The sequence below is a fragment of the Sceloporus undulatus genome, chromosome 1 (assembly GCF_019175285.1).
Source record: "Sceloporus undulatus isolate JIND9_A2432 ecotype Alabama chromosome 1, SceUnd_v1.1, whole genome shotgun sequence".
NCBI lineage: Eukaryota > Metazoa > Chordata > Lepidosauria > Squamata > Phrynosomatidae > Sceloporus > Sceloporus undulatus.
The window spans coordinates 134,826,217-134,840,402 of NC_056522.1; the positions used below are offsets into that span (position 1 = coordinate 134,826,217).

At 39.7% G+C, this 14,186-nt stretch overlaps 1 protein-coding gene across 1 annotated transcript in view; it reads left to right on the forward strand.

Annotated features, from left to right (window-relative positions):
• Positions 1-14,186, forward strand: part of EIPR1 (EARP complex and GARP complex interacting protein 1) — a 91,282-nt gene that overhangs the window by 7,412 nt on the left and 69,684 nt on the right. The window contains exon 2 of the mRNA XM_042467083.1: positions 3,390-3,473. Within this exon, the coding sequence (XP_042323017.1) occupies positions 3,390-3,473 (84 nt within the window). The remainder of the gene's footprint in view (positions 1-3,389; positions 3,474-14,186) is intronic.

Consider the following 14,186-nt stretch of genomic DNA (forward strand, 5'->3'; position numbering starts at 1 on the left):
CATTCTACAGAGACGGTTCTCACTAAGATCTCAGATGATCTTTTACGGGCCAAGGCGAATGGCCTTTACTCTGTTCTCATTCTGCTTGATTTGTCTGCGGCCTTTGACACCATTGATCACTGTCTTGTAGCTGACATACTTTCTCACCTTGGGTTCTCGGACTCTGTTCTTGACTGGTTTAGATCTTATTTGTCAGATAGATCTTTCGTAGTGATCACGGGTGGTCGGACCCCGTCCTCTGTTCCCTTATCTGTTGGAGTTCCTCAGGGCTCTGTTTTGGGTCTCCTTTTGTTTTCTCTCTACACATTGTCCCTAGGAAAACTCATAGTTCTTTTGGCTTTTCCTATCATTTGTATGCCAGTGACATTCAGCTATATCTTTTCACCCCTGACCTTTCTCCGGGTCTTGAACAGCAAGTTTCATCTTGTCTTACAGCTGTCTCTCAGTGGATGCGGCATCGACACTTGAAGCTCAATACAGTGGTACCCCGGGTTACGAAATTAATTCGTTCCGCGGTTAATTTCGTAACCCGAAATACCTTCGTAAGCCGAATTCCCATAGGCGCTAATGGAAAAATAGCTCTCTGCTGCCCTCCGGTGGCGGAAAATAGCGCCGCGGTTTTTTCGTAACCCGAAGAAACCTTCGTAAGCCGAAGCAATAAATCCCTATGGGATTTTTTCGTATCCCGAAAAATTCGTAACCCGGCGCATTCGTATCCCGGGGTACCACTGTATGTCCAAAACAGAGCTTCTTGTCTTTTCCACCTAAGTCTACTCTTCAATACTCCTTTTCTGTTTCTCTTGACCACATCTCTATTCGACTGGACCAGGAAGCCTGCAGTCTTGGGCCCGTTACAAACGGGCCTTTAAGTACAGACTCAGTATGTACTAGGGTTAGGTTAGGTTAACCCTAGTACGGACTGAGTCCGTACAAAATGGCAGTGCCTCTTCCACATGGGGGCCACCATGACGACGTCACGACCGTGCTGCCTCTATATGGGGTGGCGCGGACGTGACGTCATCGCTCTGCGCGAGGGCGCTTACTGCGCCCTTTGCGCGGAGCAGGAAGGAGCTCCGTTTCGGAGCTCCTTCCTGGTTTGCGTTGCTGGTTTGCGTCGCTGGGCGCAGCCTTCAGATGGCTGCGCCCAGCAACGCAAGGGAGAAAGGGGCCAAGCGGCCCCTTTCTCCTCCTCCCCACCGCCGCGGGGTGTCCTTGGGGCTTGAAGCCCCAAGGACACTCCTTTCCAGGCTGCAGGGAAGCAGCCTTTTGCTGCTTCCCTGCGGCCCGGAAAGCAGCGGATCGGGGCCTCAGCGGCTGCCGTTCTAGCCACTGAGGCCCTGATACACCGGGGAAAGGTGCGCCTACAGGCCGCCCCAAAGGGGCGGTCTGTAACGTTCCTTGGTTTCATTTTTGATTCTTCTCTGTTGTGTATCCCCCAGATCCAGGCCACAGCTAAGGCCTGTAGATTCTTTCTCTACAATATTGCTAAATCCATCCATTTCTCTCAGCCCCTACTGTCAAAGACCCTGGTCCATGCCCTGGTGGTCTCGCAATTAGATTATTGTAATCTCCTTCTGGCAGGGCTTCCTTTTCAGGGCACACTAGCTAGGCAGACCTTCCAAATTACTTGACTGTCCCTTTTTTGGCCAAAGAAGGGATGAAGTACCTTACCTGGATCCCTCTAAGAGTGGCAACTCACTTTTTAAATAGGATGCATGTTCCTTGCACTGTTCGGCAGTAAATACAGTTTTTTTCAAAACCAGAAGTAAACACTACCTTTTTTATTTGGCAGCCTTTGCAGCCTTTGGAGAGTGTTATGAGGCACATATTTGGCCCCTGGACCTACCAGAGTTTTATCTTCTGGTAATAAGAGTAATTAGTTATGTTATGCAGAAGTCAGTTTTAAACAAAAAAAAATTCTAAGAGCTTTCTTATCTTTAGAAATATGCCAATGATTCATAGTGTATACACATTCCATAGTGAATGTTCACAACTAATCCAAACAAAGCATCTGAACTTTTGTGGAAATGTTTTATGATTTTCTTTCCATTACAGTTTATAATTGATGACTATATATAAGATCTTCAAAGTCCTATAAAACTACAGTTTTATTTTTGCATTCATGTATGCCTATTCACACACACCTGTGTCTCGTTTGGTAGTTGGGAGTGCTTTCTTTCTTTCTCTAGGAAAGAAAGAAGGAACATTGGGGTAACTTAGGCCTGTTACAGACTACCAAAATAAAGCTGCTTTGGGTCTCTTTGGATATGCTATTTAAATGATGCATGGGTCCTAAGAGTCCGGAGGTCACGCCAAAGCCACACTCCATTCCTAAGCACTGGAGTGCAGCTTTGGTGCAGCTTCCGTATTGTTAGGGTGCATGTATCATTTTAACAGCATACCTCCAAAGTGACACGAAGCAGCTTTATTTTGGCCTGTCTGTATGGGCCCTTAGTGTATGAACACATTCCTTACAGTCAGATCGTTTTAGATTCAGTCCCTGGCACTCCCACTTTCCAGAGTTAGGCTAAGAAAAGTTCCTGTCTGAAATTCTAGAGAATAGCTGCCAGTGAATGTAGTTGAGTATTGAGTGACTTGGACTAGTGGTCTGACTTTAGTATAAGACACCATCCCATAGAGAGCAAATATGGTGTAGTGATTTGAGCTCTGAACTATGATTCTGGAGTCTGGAGTTCCTATCTCTTCCCTGCCGTGGAAACCACTGAGTTACTTTGGCCAAATCACACACTCAGCCTCAGAAGAAGGCAAAAACATGTCACACATTCACCTTCCATAAATCAGAAACGAAGGCACACAGCAACAGCATCCCATATTCATGTGTTAGGTGATATGAAGTTTTTACATTGATTTAGTAAGTCCTTAGTGTGATTAATTTACTTTGGATCCTATTATGTTGCCTTAAAAAAAAACCCAAATGTAAAACATATTTCTGTATAGAAAGGCTTTTGTATGGAACAAATATAATATAAAATATAAAATGCACACATTCAGTAACTTGAACAGAGGTGCATGCTGATTTGGTCCTTTATTGTGGGGTCTACCTTGCACATTAGTGCAGTTGCTGTTAGATTCAGTACATACTTTCTACCTATGAAATTTCTATTCTATAATTTATTTTAGAGGGGCCTCTTACCTCTGAAGCAAATCACACCTGTTTACCTAATATGTTCTTGAAAAGTAGAGAAAGAGTAAAGACATCATTGGATAAATCCACCCAACAAAAAACTCACTTTAAAAAAAATCAAAATGTAAATGGATTGAATGTCAAAAACATTGAACTTGGTAACTGATGTCCTGCACAATTCAGAATGCCAAAATGTGTTGGATATGATTGTATTTTTATTTTCCTCCTGCTCTTTTCCATGCAGGCAAGAGCTTTAACACCCCAGACCGCAGAAACAGATGCAATACGGTTTCTGGTTGGAACTCAGTCTCTGAAATATGATAATCAGGTAAGTTTGTATAAAAGCTGTATCAAAATAGAATCGGAAATGTTTCTAGAGCTTTCAGAAGGATAATGATTTTTCCTTGCCAAATTGAATTTTTAAATGTAGTGCCATTTCAAAATAGACATATCAGGCATGAGCTTGGAACAGTGTTCAGTAATGAAGTTCTACCTAAGAAATTGTATTGTGAGAGTGAGCAGGAGTTTGATGAGCAACAAGCATGCAAATATAATATCCCGTCCATGTTAATGGGAAATAATGGGATGAGCAAGGCAAGGCATATTCAGAGGAGATTTTGCCAGTTCCGTCCTCTGAAATATAGGGCCCATACAGACAGGCCAAAATTAAGCTGCTTCAGATCACTTTGGAGGTATGCTGTTTAAATGACACACACATCTTAAGAGGCCAGAAGCTGTACCAAAGCTGCACTCCAGTCCTTAGGACTGGAGCGTGGCTTTGGCATGGCTTCTGGCCTCTTAGGACGCATGCGTCATATAAAAAGCATACCTCCAAAGTGACCTGAAGCAGCTTTATTTTGGCCTGTCTATACGGGCCCATAGGCTACAGCACTTGGTATTTCAGTTGTGGTCTCCTTTATCTGCATTAACCAGGGTTGACCCTGCTTAGCTTCCAAGATCAGATGGGATCTGGTGCATTTAGGTATTTAGGTTTGCTCACTTTTCTAGTACACTGAGTTTTATTAAAAGTGGGGACATGCTCAGGCTTATCCATCCTATCACTTGGCAGTTCACTGATTGATTTCTTTGAGATATATCTCTTGGGGTAAGAAACAGGGATGTGGGACAATCTATACATGTTGCATTCCTGGGAAAATTGGCCTAGAAAAATCCTGATGATTGTATGACATGCCCCCCTTGACTCCAGTGCCATTTCAAGAGTACTGCATCTCCAGTGCATTACCCACACACAAGGTCTGTTGTCAACTTGATAAAGCTACCTGTGGCTAGAGAAAGAGAAGGATTGCTGATAGGTGCTAGTAGTGAAGTGGAGTGTTACCATCAATTTTATTGGGGTCATAAGAATTGTGCCCTAGGATTGCTGTTCTCATACCTGTGTGGTGCATTAGGAGTGCAGGGGGGAATGGCAGAAGGGATGCTACTGTATCTTGGGCCACTTAACTATTTTAATTAGCCTATGTATTTGATAGTTTGAGAGCCGGTGTGGTGTAGTGATTTGCGCATTGGACTAGGACTCTGGAGATGAGAATTTGATTCTTGCTGCAGCCATGAAAACCCACTGGGTGACTTTGGGCAAGTTATACACTCTCAGCTCCAGAAAACCCTGTGATAGGTTCACCTAGGGGGCTCCCTAAGTCATAAATGACTTGAATGAAGCAACAACAATAAACAATTGATAGTTTGACCATGGCATATTGTTGTGTTTTTAATGAGGTGGAAGTGGAAATCAAACATCACAGGGTAAGTGGCCTCATGATTGGTTCTTTTAAAATATATATTTTAAAAATAATACTCGATCAGATTAAGGAAGAAGAGGATATTAAACAATGTCCTATATATAATAATTGGCAACTGACCTAAATCCCCTAATGGCACCAGGTCCCTGTCTGATCTTGGATGGGAGACAATGAATAGGCGGTTAGTTACATTTCAGAGGAAGGAATTGGCAAAACCATCTCTGAGTCTTTCTTGCCTAAGAAAAACATCTGAAATTCATGGGGTCACCATAAGTCAACAGGTAACTTGACTTACACATGCATACACATACGTAATTATATGAAATTGTGGGCTCCACTGCAAATTTATTGCAATGATCTAATAATTGTTAATGACTATATGCAGAATGAAGGTTTGTTAAAAAGTTTTACATCTTGAAACGCCTACTGAAATCCACACCAGTTTCATTGATGGAGGAGAGTGAGTGGTTTACTCAAGAAACAATGATGGAAGAAAGAAAAGGGTGGTTATGTTATGTCTGACTGAGCCAATGTGGTGTCATGGTCTGAGCACTGGACTATGATTCTGGAGACCAGGGTTTGAATACTGGCTTGGCCACGTAAACCCTGGGTGACTTTGGGCAAATCACTCAATCTCAGCCTCAGAGGATGGCAATGGCAAACCTCCTGTAAAGAAACTTGCCAAGAAAACCCCACAATAGGGTCACCCAGGGTTGCCATAAGTTGGAAACTACCTGAAGGCACACAACAACATCAACAACGAGCATGTAGGCTCATGGAAAGATAATAGTACAAAGTGCAATTGTGGAAGCCCCCCCATTGGCTCTCCAGGGTGTTACAAAGTTTTAAGTGCCTCTACAAAGAATTACCTTTTATACATAGCAACTGAACCAATATAACAAATCCCATCTCATCATGGTTCCACTAGTAGGGAGGTAAAAGTGGGAGCATATTTATACATCAACTCTCACCTAGCAGTGAGATAAGCTTGCTTACACCTCCCCTCCCCAAGTAAGTAATAATAAGATTGCTTAATTAAAAAAAATAATTCTGAATTCTCCACATAGTATTTGGAGATATATAAGTGGTGCAGTGCCTTTTTCAAAATCTGGGTGTCTCAGCCTTCTATTGCTATGCCCTGCAGCAGCAGTCTTCTTATGCTTAGGGAGCCTAGTGAGTTTCAGGACCAAAATAACTCACTGACAAAACAGAATGTTCCCTTGAATCTTAAATTTTAAAAATGAAAGATAGTACACATTGCTCTTGTACAGATTTAATAAAATCTGCAAGGTTTTTAAAAATGATACTTGCAGTGACGTGGCATTTTCAAAATGGCTTAAAGAAATCTTAGATCGCATTGATGAATGTCCTTTCTTCAGCTCACAAAAATGTTTGGGTAAAGTGCTTCAGTAATTGCATCATGCCATTGTAACCTTGTTTATTGCTGAATTTTGTCCAATATTACTTTAAGGAGATTTGTGCTTTTGCCATTTTAAAATCCAAACTATTATGTAAGTAGCAATAACATTACCAATAATATGTTACTTTTGGGGGTATCAAGGATATAACTGTATTTGTATGAAGTAATATAACAACTTGTAACATTTAGTCATTGGTTTTTGTTTTTGTTTTTTTTTTGGTAGGGTAATAGATAATGTTTTCATTTTTCTCCTAAAATGTTTTTGCAGAAGACTTTTGGCTACTTTTCTATTTTTAAAGTATGAGGTGGGTTTTTTTTTTTGTAAAAACAAAACTCTATCATTAACTTAATACTCTTAAAGTTAATATTGGTGCATTACTTTCTAAAAACAACTTTTAAAACTCCAGATCATACATAGAAAATTGGAGGAGCTATGGTTTTCCCCCCAAATAGGTTTAGGTTTTCTTATGTACAGGGAGCCCTTCCCATCTGTATCATTTTTGATTCTGAGCCCCTGCCCCACGGATGGGAAAAACAATGTACAATTCAAAAAGCAATGTACAATTTTGATGTTCCCAGGAAAGCAATATGCAGTTTGACACAAATGTAATTAAAATGTCATCTTACTTAAAAAAAAAAAAGTAACAATTTAGGGGAAATGCAGACATTCTATACCCACTGTTAGGTATATTGGTGTGCCTCCCAAACTGTGAGATTGAAAATGTGAGAAAGCAATTCATTCATAAAGGCTACAATTAGGAAGCTAAACAATTACAACTACGGATCGAAATAATTCAAAGATATAGCCATGTTAGTCTGTAGTATCAGTATGTAGAGAGATCTTGTAGCACCTTTGAGGCTAACTGAAAGAAAGAAATTGGCAGCATGAGCTTAGGAAAACTCATGCTGCCAATTTCTTTCTTTCAGTTAGTGCTACAGGTGCTACAAGATCTTTCTTTCAGTTAGTGCTAAAGATGCTACAAGATCTCTCTATGTACAGATTGAAAGGTACATTATGCAGGCCAACAAAGGGGGAACAAAAGACTAGGATTTTACTATTTTGGAACAAAAGACAGACCAGTTAACCCTGATCTGTCAAATGAAGAAGGTGACCTAACAATGGCAGCAAAGCAGATTCAAAATGACAAAGGTGGGAATCTTCAGCAATCGGATCTCTTGAGCCCTAAGGCAAACCTGTCATGGAGTCTTCTTCGCAAGATTAGTTCACAGGGCCTGTAGATCAAATAGATTAGGTATAGATGAGGATTTCCATTTCAGCTCATGTTTCAACATGGTGGCAAATTCTATTGTACAAGCACATCTGTAGGTGTTGTAGAAATGTTCAGAGCACTTGGAATAGATACAGCTGCCTTTCTGCAAAATGTTCCAGAAACCTATTTGAGAGAGAAATAACAGGCAATTGCAACTGGATCAAGCTTTATACAAGAAATAGGAAAAGCACAACGAAAACCAAGGGCTGATCACTTGAAGACACTTCTAAAAGCTTAAAGCACGAGAGGTGACCACGACAGGTTTCTATTCTTGCTGAATAATATTCTGTTCAGAATTTTCCTTTATTTTACAGTATGCTTGAAACTTCATATCTAAATGAGTTTTAATATAGGTGTCATGAAAAGAATGTATCACATTTGCTCATAAATTCCTAATTTGAATTGCAAAATTTATATGTTTTTAAAATTATTCATGTCTGTCAAATTTAGGTTTAGATTCTATATGGCAGTTTATATTTATCCTACCCCTGCAATTTTCTGCCAGTGCAGTGAGTCTTTATAGACAATGCAAGCAGGAAGCCCCTTGTGGGATCTGCTCTTGGCAGAATGTAAAAAGACATGTTGCTCTTATTATGTTGTGGTTGTTTAAATTTCCTGTACAGGCAGACCGCGTATTACTTGGAGGCTCCATTTCAGAACCCTTTGCATAATAGGATTTTCGTGTATAATCTGGAATGCTATTTCTCTTTCTTGAAATGAATGACAAATTGTGTTGAGATCTTATAGCATCTTTTTAATCACAAATTGTTCTCCCTAGGCATTTTCTAGGTCCTCCAGCATGGTTCTGTGGTATGCATCCGCAGCAAGTTGACCATAGAGTTGTACTGGAGGACCGAGAGATTCCTCATTTTCTATGGGGTTTCTGGATGAACCATCTAGATCTATTTCAGACTGGTTTCAGGCCTAGATATGGAACAGGTACAGCCTTTGTTGCCTTGGTAGATGACCTACACAGGGAACTAGACAGGAGGAGTATATGCCTGTTGGTTCTCCTGCACCTTTAAGTGGCTTTCGATACCCTCGATCATGATATCCTTCTGGACCGCTTCTCTTGGGTGAGGCTTGGAGGTACTGTTTTACAGTGGCTCCATTCCTTCCTGGAGGGGCGAACCCAGAAAGTGGTCCTGGGGGACTCCTGCTCGACCTCCTGGCCATTGGACTGTGGGGTCCCTCAGGGTTCTGTGCTGTCCCCTATGCTATTTAACATATACATGAAACCTCTGGGAGAGAGTTTTGGGGTACAGTGTCATGAATAGGCAGATGACACTCAACTCTAGTATTCCTTCCAACTTCAATCCAAGGAAACTATCCTGGTCCTAAACCAGTGTCTGTCATCAGTACTAGGCTGGATGAAGGCAAACAAGTTGAAACTTAATCCAGATGAGACAGAGGTGCTCCTGGTCAGTCGGAAGGCAGATCAGGGAATAGGGATCCATCCTGTGATAGATGGGATCATACTGCCCCTGAAGTCACAGGTTCGCAGTTTAGGGGTACTCTTTGACGCAGCTTTGAACCTGGAGGCCCAGGCTCTGCTGTGACCAGGAGTGCTTTTTCATATTCAAAACTTGTGCACCAGCTGCACCTGTTCCTTGATCTGGCTACGGTAGTACATGCCTTGGTTACATCCTGTTTGGACTACTGTAAGGGGTCTACATGGGGCTGCCTTTGTTCAGAAAATTCAACTTGTTCAAAGAGCTGCTGCTTGACTGCTAACAGGGCAGATTACAGAGACGACATAACATCCCTACTGAAACACCTTCATTGGCTGCCAGTTTGTTTCTGGTCAGAATTCAAGGTGCTGAGAGAGAGAGAGAGAGAGAGAGAGAGAGAGAGAGAGATCCATCCATCCATCCATCCATCCATCCCTACATGGCTCAGGTCCACATTATTTGGCAGATTGTACTGTATCTCCTTGTATGAACCTGCCCAGACTCTGAGATCCTCTGGAGAGGCCCTTCTCTCCATCCCAACACCATCACAAGCACAGTTGTTGGGGATGTGAGAGCGGGCCTTCTCAATGGCTGCCCCTGGGCTCTGGAACTCCCTGCCCAGGGAGATCAGAAAGGCTCCCTCCTTGATGGCCTTCTGTCGGCAGGTTAAGACCTATCTGTTCACACAGGCGTTTAAGGAATTGCTATAAGGACAGGCTGGGATGTTGTATCATTTCAAAAATTTGTTACAGTTTTTATATGTATATAATTTATCTTTTTAAAATGGGTTTTATACTTTTAATAACTATCTGTTTTAATTCCTTTTTAATGTACTTTTTTCTGTGGTTTTTAATTGTATTGGTTTTTAATGTTGTGAAGCCGCTCTGAGTCCCAGTTCTGGGAAAAGAGTGGGATATAAACAAACAAACAAACAAATAATTTGTCCTCCAACATGACTCTATTTCCACCTTCTGGCTGAAGCAAACCATAGAACTGTGCTGGAGGATCTAGAAAATAACTAGAGAGAACATATTTTTTTCTGATGCTTGTAAATAAACCTTGCTATATAAATTCACATAATATGCAGTCCTTCTGTAATTACCATTCACTGTTTTTCAAAAGATCATACACAGTATACACTAGAAGGTAAGGCATTCTCCCCGCCCACCCCATAAATGGGAGATTTAACTTGCTTACCTATTAATGTGAAGGATTTGCAAACAGGTTTGAAACAAAGGTGGCTCTCTACCTACAAAATAATAAGGCTGAGGTGGTTTTTCTAAAACATATCAAAAGAAGGGATAGTATATCAGACTTAATGGTAAATTGTATCATCAACAATATTTGGTCCCAGGAACAACAGAGTCTAGAGGCTCTGCAATTTTGTTTGCCTCTTCTTTCCCTTTTGCCGTTAGAGATGTATTGACTCTATCCCCAGGAGGTGCTTTTTATTTGTTAAAGGGAAAATAGAAGGACATAGTTATACTTTTACCTTAATATACGGTTCAAATACAGGACAATATGAATTCCTCAGGGGTGTCCTTATTAAGCTAGAAAAATTCCAGGAGGGTTCACTCATTATTAGGGATGATCTAAACATGATTGCAGATTCTGAAATAGATAGAAAGGGACAGAAAAGAAAAAAGAAAAATGAGAACTTTCCTTGCTTTCAAAGACCCCTTATCCTTGGAAATTTGCTAATCCAGGAGTAAGAGATTATTCTTTCTTCTCTCTATGCCATGATACTAGAATTGATTGTACTGTGATGTCCTCAGTGTTAGCATTGGCTATAATAGGCACTGGTATCAAACACCAAACCTTTTTAGACTATTCTACTATATTTTTACAGATGAAATTTCCAATAGATAAACCTAATACATACGCTTTGTGACTACATCCCCTTCTTTTTCAACACCCACTCAGTGTTGACAAGATTAAGAAAGAGGTGATACAGTATTTTGAGCTTAATGAAACAGTTTATATGTCCAGTGCAAATGTATGGGATGTCATCAAGGCAATTGCCAGAGGCATTTATATCAGTGAACTCTCAGCTCTTAAAAATACATAATTTAAAAAAGGACAAATTATCAAAGAAAATAATGAGTATTGAAAAAAAAGACATAAAAAGTTATGGCGTTAAAGAGTATATGAAGAGCTAATTCACAAGAGGGCAGAATTTTAAAGTTCAGAAATTAATAAAATATAATTGTTGCTCTATTTAAAACAAAAATATTATGAATTTGGGAGGAAACGTTCAAGTCTGAATTATTAGTTCATATGCTTAAAATGTTACAGTCAGTAATTCCAGTGGAAAAGGGTGACCAAATATGGGAAGCAAAAGGAATTGGGATAAAACAATCCCAAATCATTCATGGTCATATATGGAATAAAGCATTTGTTCAAAATAGATATGCACTCTGGAGGCCTGATCATATGCAGCACATTGTATGAAGGTTTTGCAGTGGATGCTCAAATCCTGTTATATACAATGGTATAGTAAAATGTCATCCTTATATAAAATGGGGATATTTTCAGGCCATTGATGATTGAATCTGTGGACATGGCGGGCTGACTGTAATTTGTGACATTTGTTTATCTCATAAATTGTAATTCATATTTAAAGTATTCTTTTCAGTAAAAGAAAGAAAAGAAAATATGAGGCTGCTATTGAGAATGAGATCTCACAGTTTGTGTCTCCTGAAACTGTCTTTAACATGTTGTAGCAAGCATTTTGTGATCTTATTAAATACATTACGGAAGTGGGTAAACCTGTGGTCTTCTAGTCCTGTTGTCCTTTACTGCTCGCCATTCTGTCTGAGACTTAAGGGAGTTACCATATACTCTAACTACATCTGGAGGGCCAGTGTTTGACGGAGAAATGCACTGACCACATTAAGAGATGAGTAGTTTCAGATATTAGAGGCCAAATTTCAGACAAGGATATTGTTCTCAGTGATAGCATCCTGCTTGGACAATATAGAGATCCTTTTCAACACTTGATTAGTAAATGTCTTCAACCAAACCAATTGTCTTTGGCATATCAGCATATTTTTGTGCCCTGGGATGTTTTAAAGTGTGCTATAGAATAATAACAACAATAACAACAACAACAATACATAATAAATTTATTTATACCCCACCTCTTCAATGAGATCAAGGCGGAATGTTAGATCGAAAATATTACTGTGATTCAGGCAACTTAATTGTGTCTGGTTTTTATTCTGCCAATAATTTCTCCTTTCTCATTTCTCTGGTGTGTTTGTGCCAGCGTTAATAATTGAGGTTCAAGGTGGTTTCTCTGGGCGTTAATGAGCAGCTAGAGTTAATGGCCTTTAGCAGTGCTTGAAGCCATCAGCTCCATGGCTTGTGATTAATCCATTAGAAGTGTCATGAACCTCTATTGTTATTGCTTAATTTAGCAGCCCTGGTCTCTACATAGGTCAGGTAATGGTGGAGCTTTGAATAGTTTCTGGCAGATGGTGGCATAACATGCAGGTTGCACTGCTTCAGTTTCTGAGGCAGCAAGGTTTGAGGATGGAATCACATAGAGGAAACTTAAGTTATGAAGTGGCTAGTGGAGGGAGAGTTAATTGCAGCCATGTTCAGCTTATAAATACTGTATTCAGTTACTATAAATAGGAAAGCATTTGGTTGTGTTTTGGAAAGTTAATGTGGATGGGTGGGCAAAAGTTATCAAGACCCTACTGCATCTTTTGCTTGAATGTTATTCACTGAATAGTTGTCAGAGAAATAGAATGCTTCATGGAATATCATATGTAGTAAAGAACAGAAATCACAAATATTAGTGTGATGAGGAAACCATTCTGCAGACTAATGTACTGTATGTTACCTTTCCCCCTTCACCTCAGCACAGATTTGGATGGAAAAAAAATCCAGATAAAATGAGCAAATTGAAGACACAAAGAATTGAATCTAGCTCTGCAGGAAGTCTCTTCCACATGGAGAGGGACCTCTTTCTATTTAGCATAAGTTCATTCAGAGGTACTAGGGTTTCAGATGTATTACTCACTAGTACTTGCAGATAAATATTTATGAAGTTTAGCCATCTTAACTTGGTTTGAGTGACATTGTGCCTATTTTTCTCTGTTCATTCTTTAAAACCATCTTATATATGGTCTGGAGAGCTGAGCTAATAACTGATGATTCCACTGAATATACTCTCTTGTTGTCAAAGAAATGGAGACCTAGTTATTACACAAACAAAAACATAAGAGAGTGTACAATATGCAAGAGATTGGCTATAGTACCACTGTTGACAGTTATTTGCTTGCATATTTCCTTTTAAGGCAGTCTTTCTCAGATATTTAAAAATTATTAGTAAGTATTATTGCGCTCTTTGCAGGGGTACCTATATAGTACTGTTGCTGACAGTTATTTGCCTGAACATTTCCTTTTAAGGCAGTTTTTCTCAGTCATTTAAAAATGACAGTCCTAGTTCAAACTTAGGTTGTGACTTTCTCAAATGAGTCAATTACATTTGAAATATATAAATACAAATACTGTATATAAAGAAAAAGAAGCCAGAAGAGCAAATGAGGTGGTGGCATATCTATCCTAAAACCACAGAGAGAAGTATCAGGAGTTAATAGCAGGTTTTCTGGGTGCCCCTATTTCCAAATCCAAATGATAGGACTGTGGTGTCATCTTCTACATAGCCCATGTGGAACATGTGACCCATTTTTAATTATTTATTTTGTTCATTTGCATCCTGCCTTTTTCCCAGTAATAGTACCCATGGTGGCTTATACCACGTTCAAAACAATACAGATTAAAACTATATGAAAACATCTGTAAGGAGTATTAATATAAATACTACAGAAGCGAGAGTTAATCTATTTATAAAGTTAAAACCATTAAAATTCATTAGAAGATGGTTTACAAACCACAAAACAGCATAGCACACCATTAAAAGCCCATCCCATCAGTTTCTAAAAGCCTGGTGGTACAAGAATGTTTTGATTTGCCAATGGAAGGAGAAACTGTTAAAATATATTTCTAATTTGTATGGAAAATGTTCAGATGTGGCAATGGTTAACTAAAGTTTAAAATGGTTCCTATTGAAGGCCAGAAAGTCTAGGCCTGGAAGAGCAAGTCTTCAAGGACATGTGCTGAGACATAATA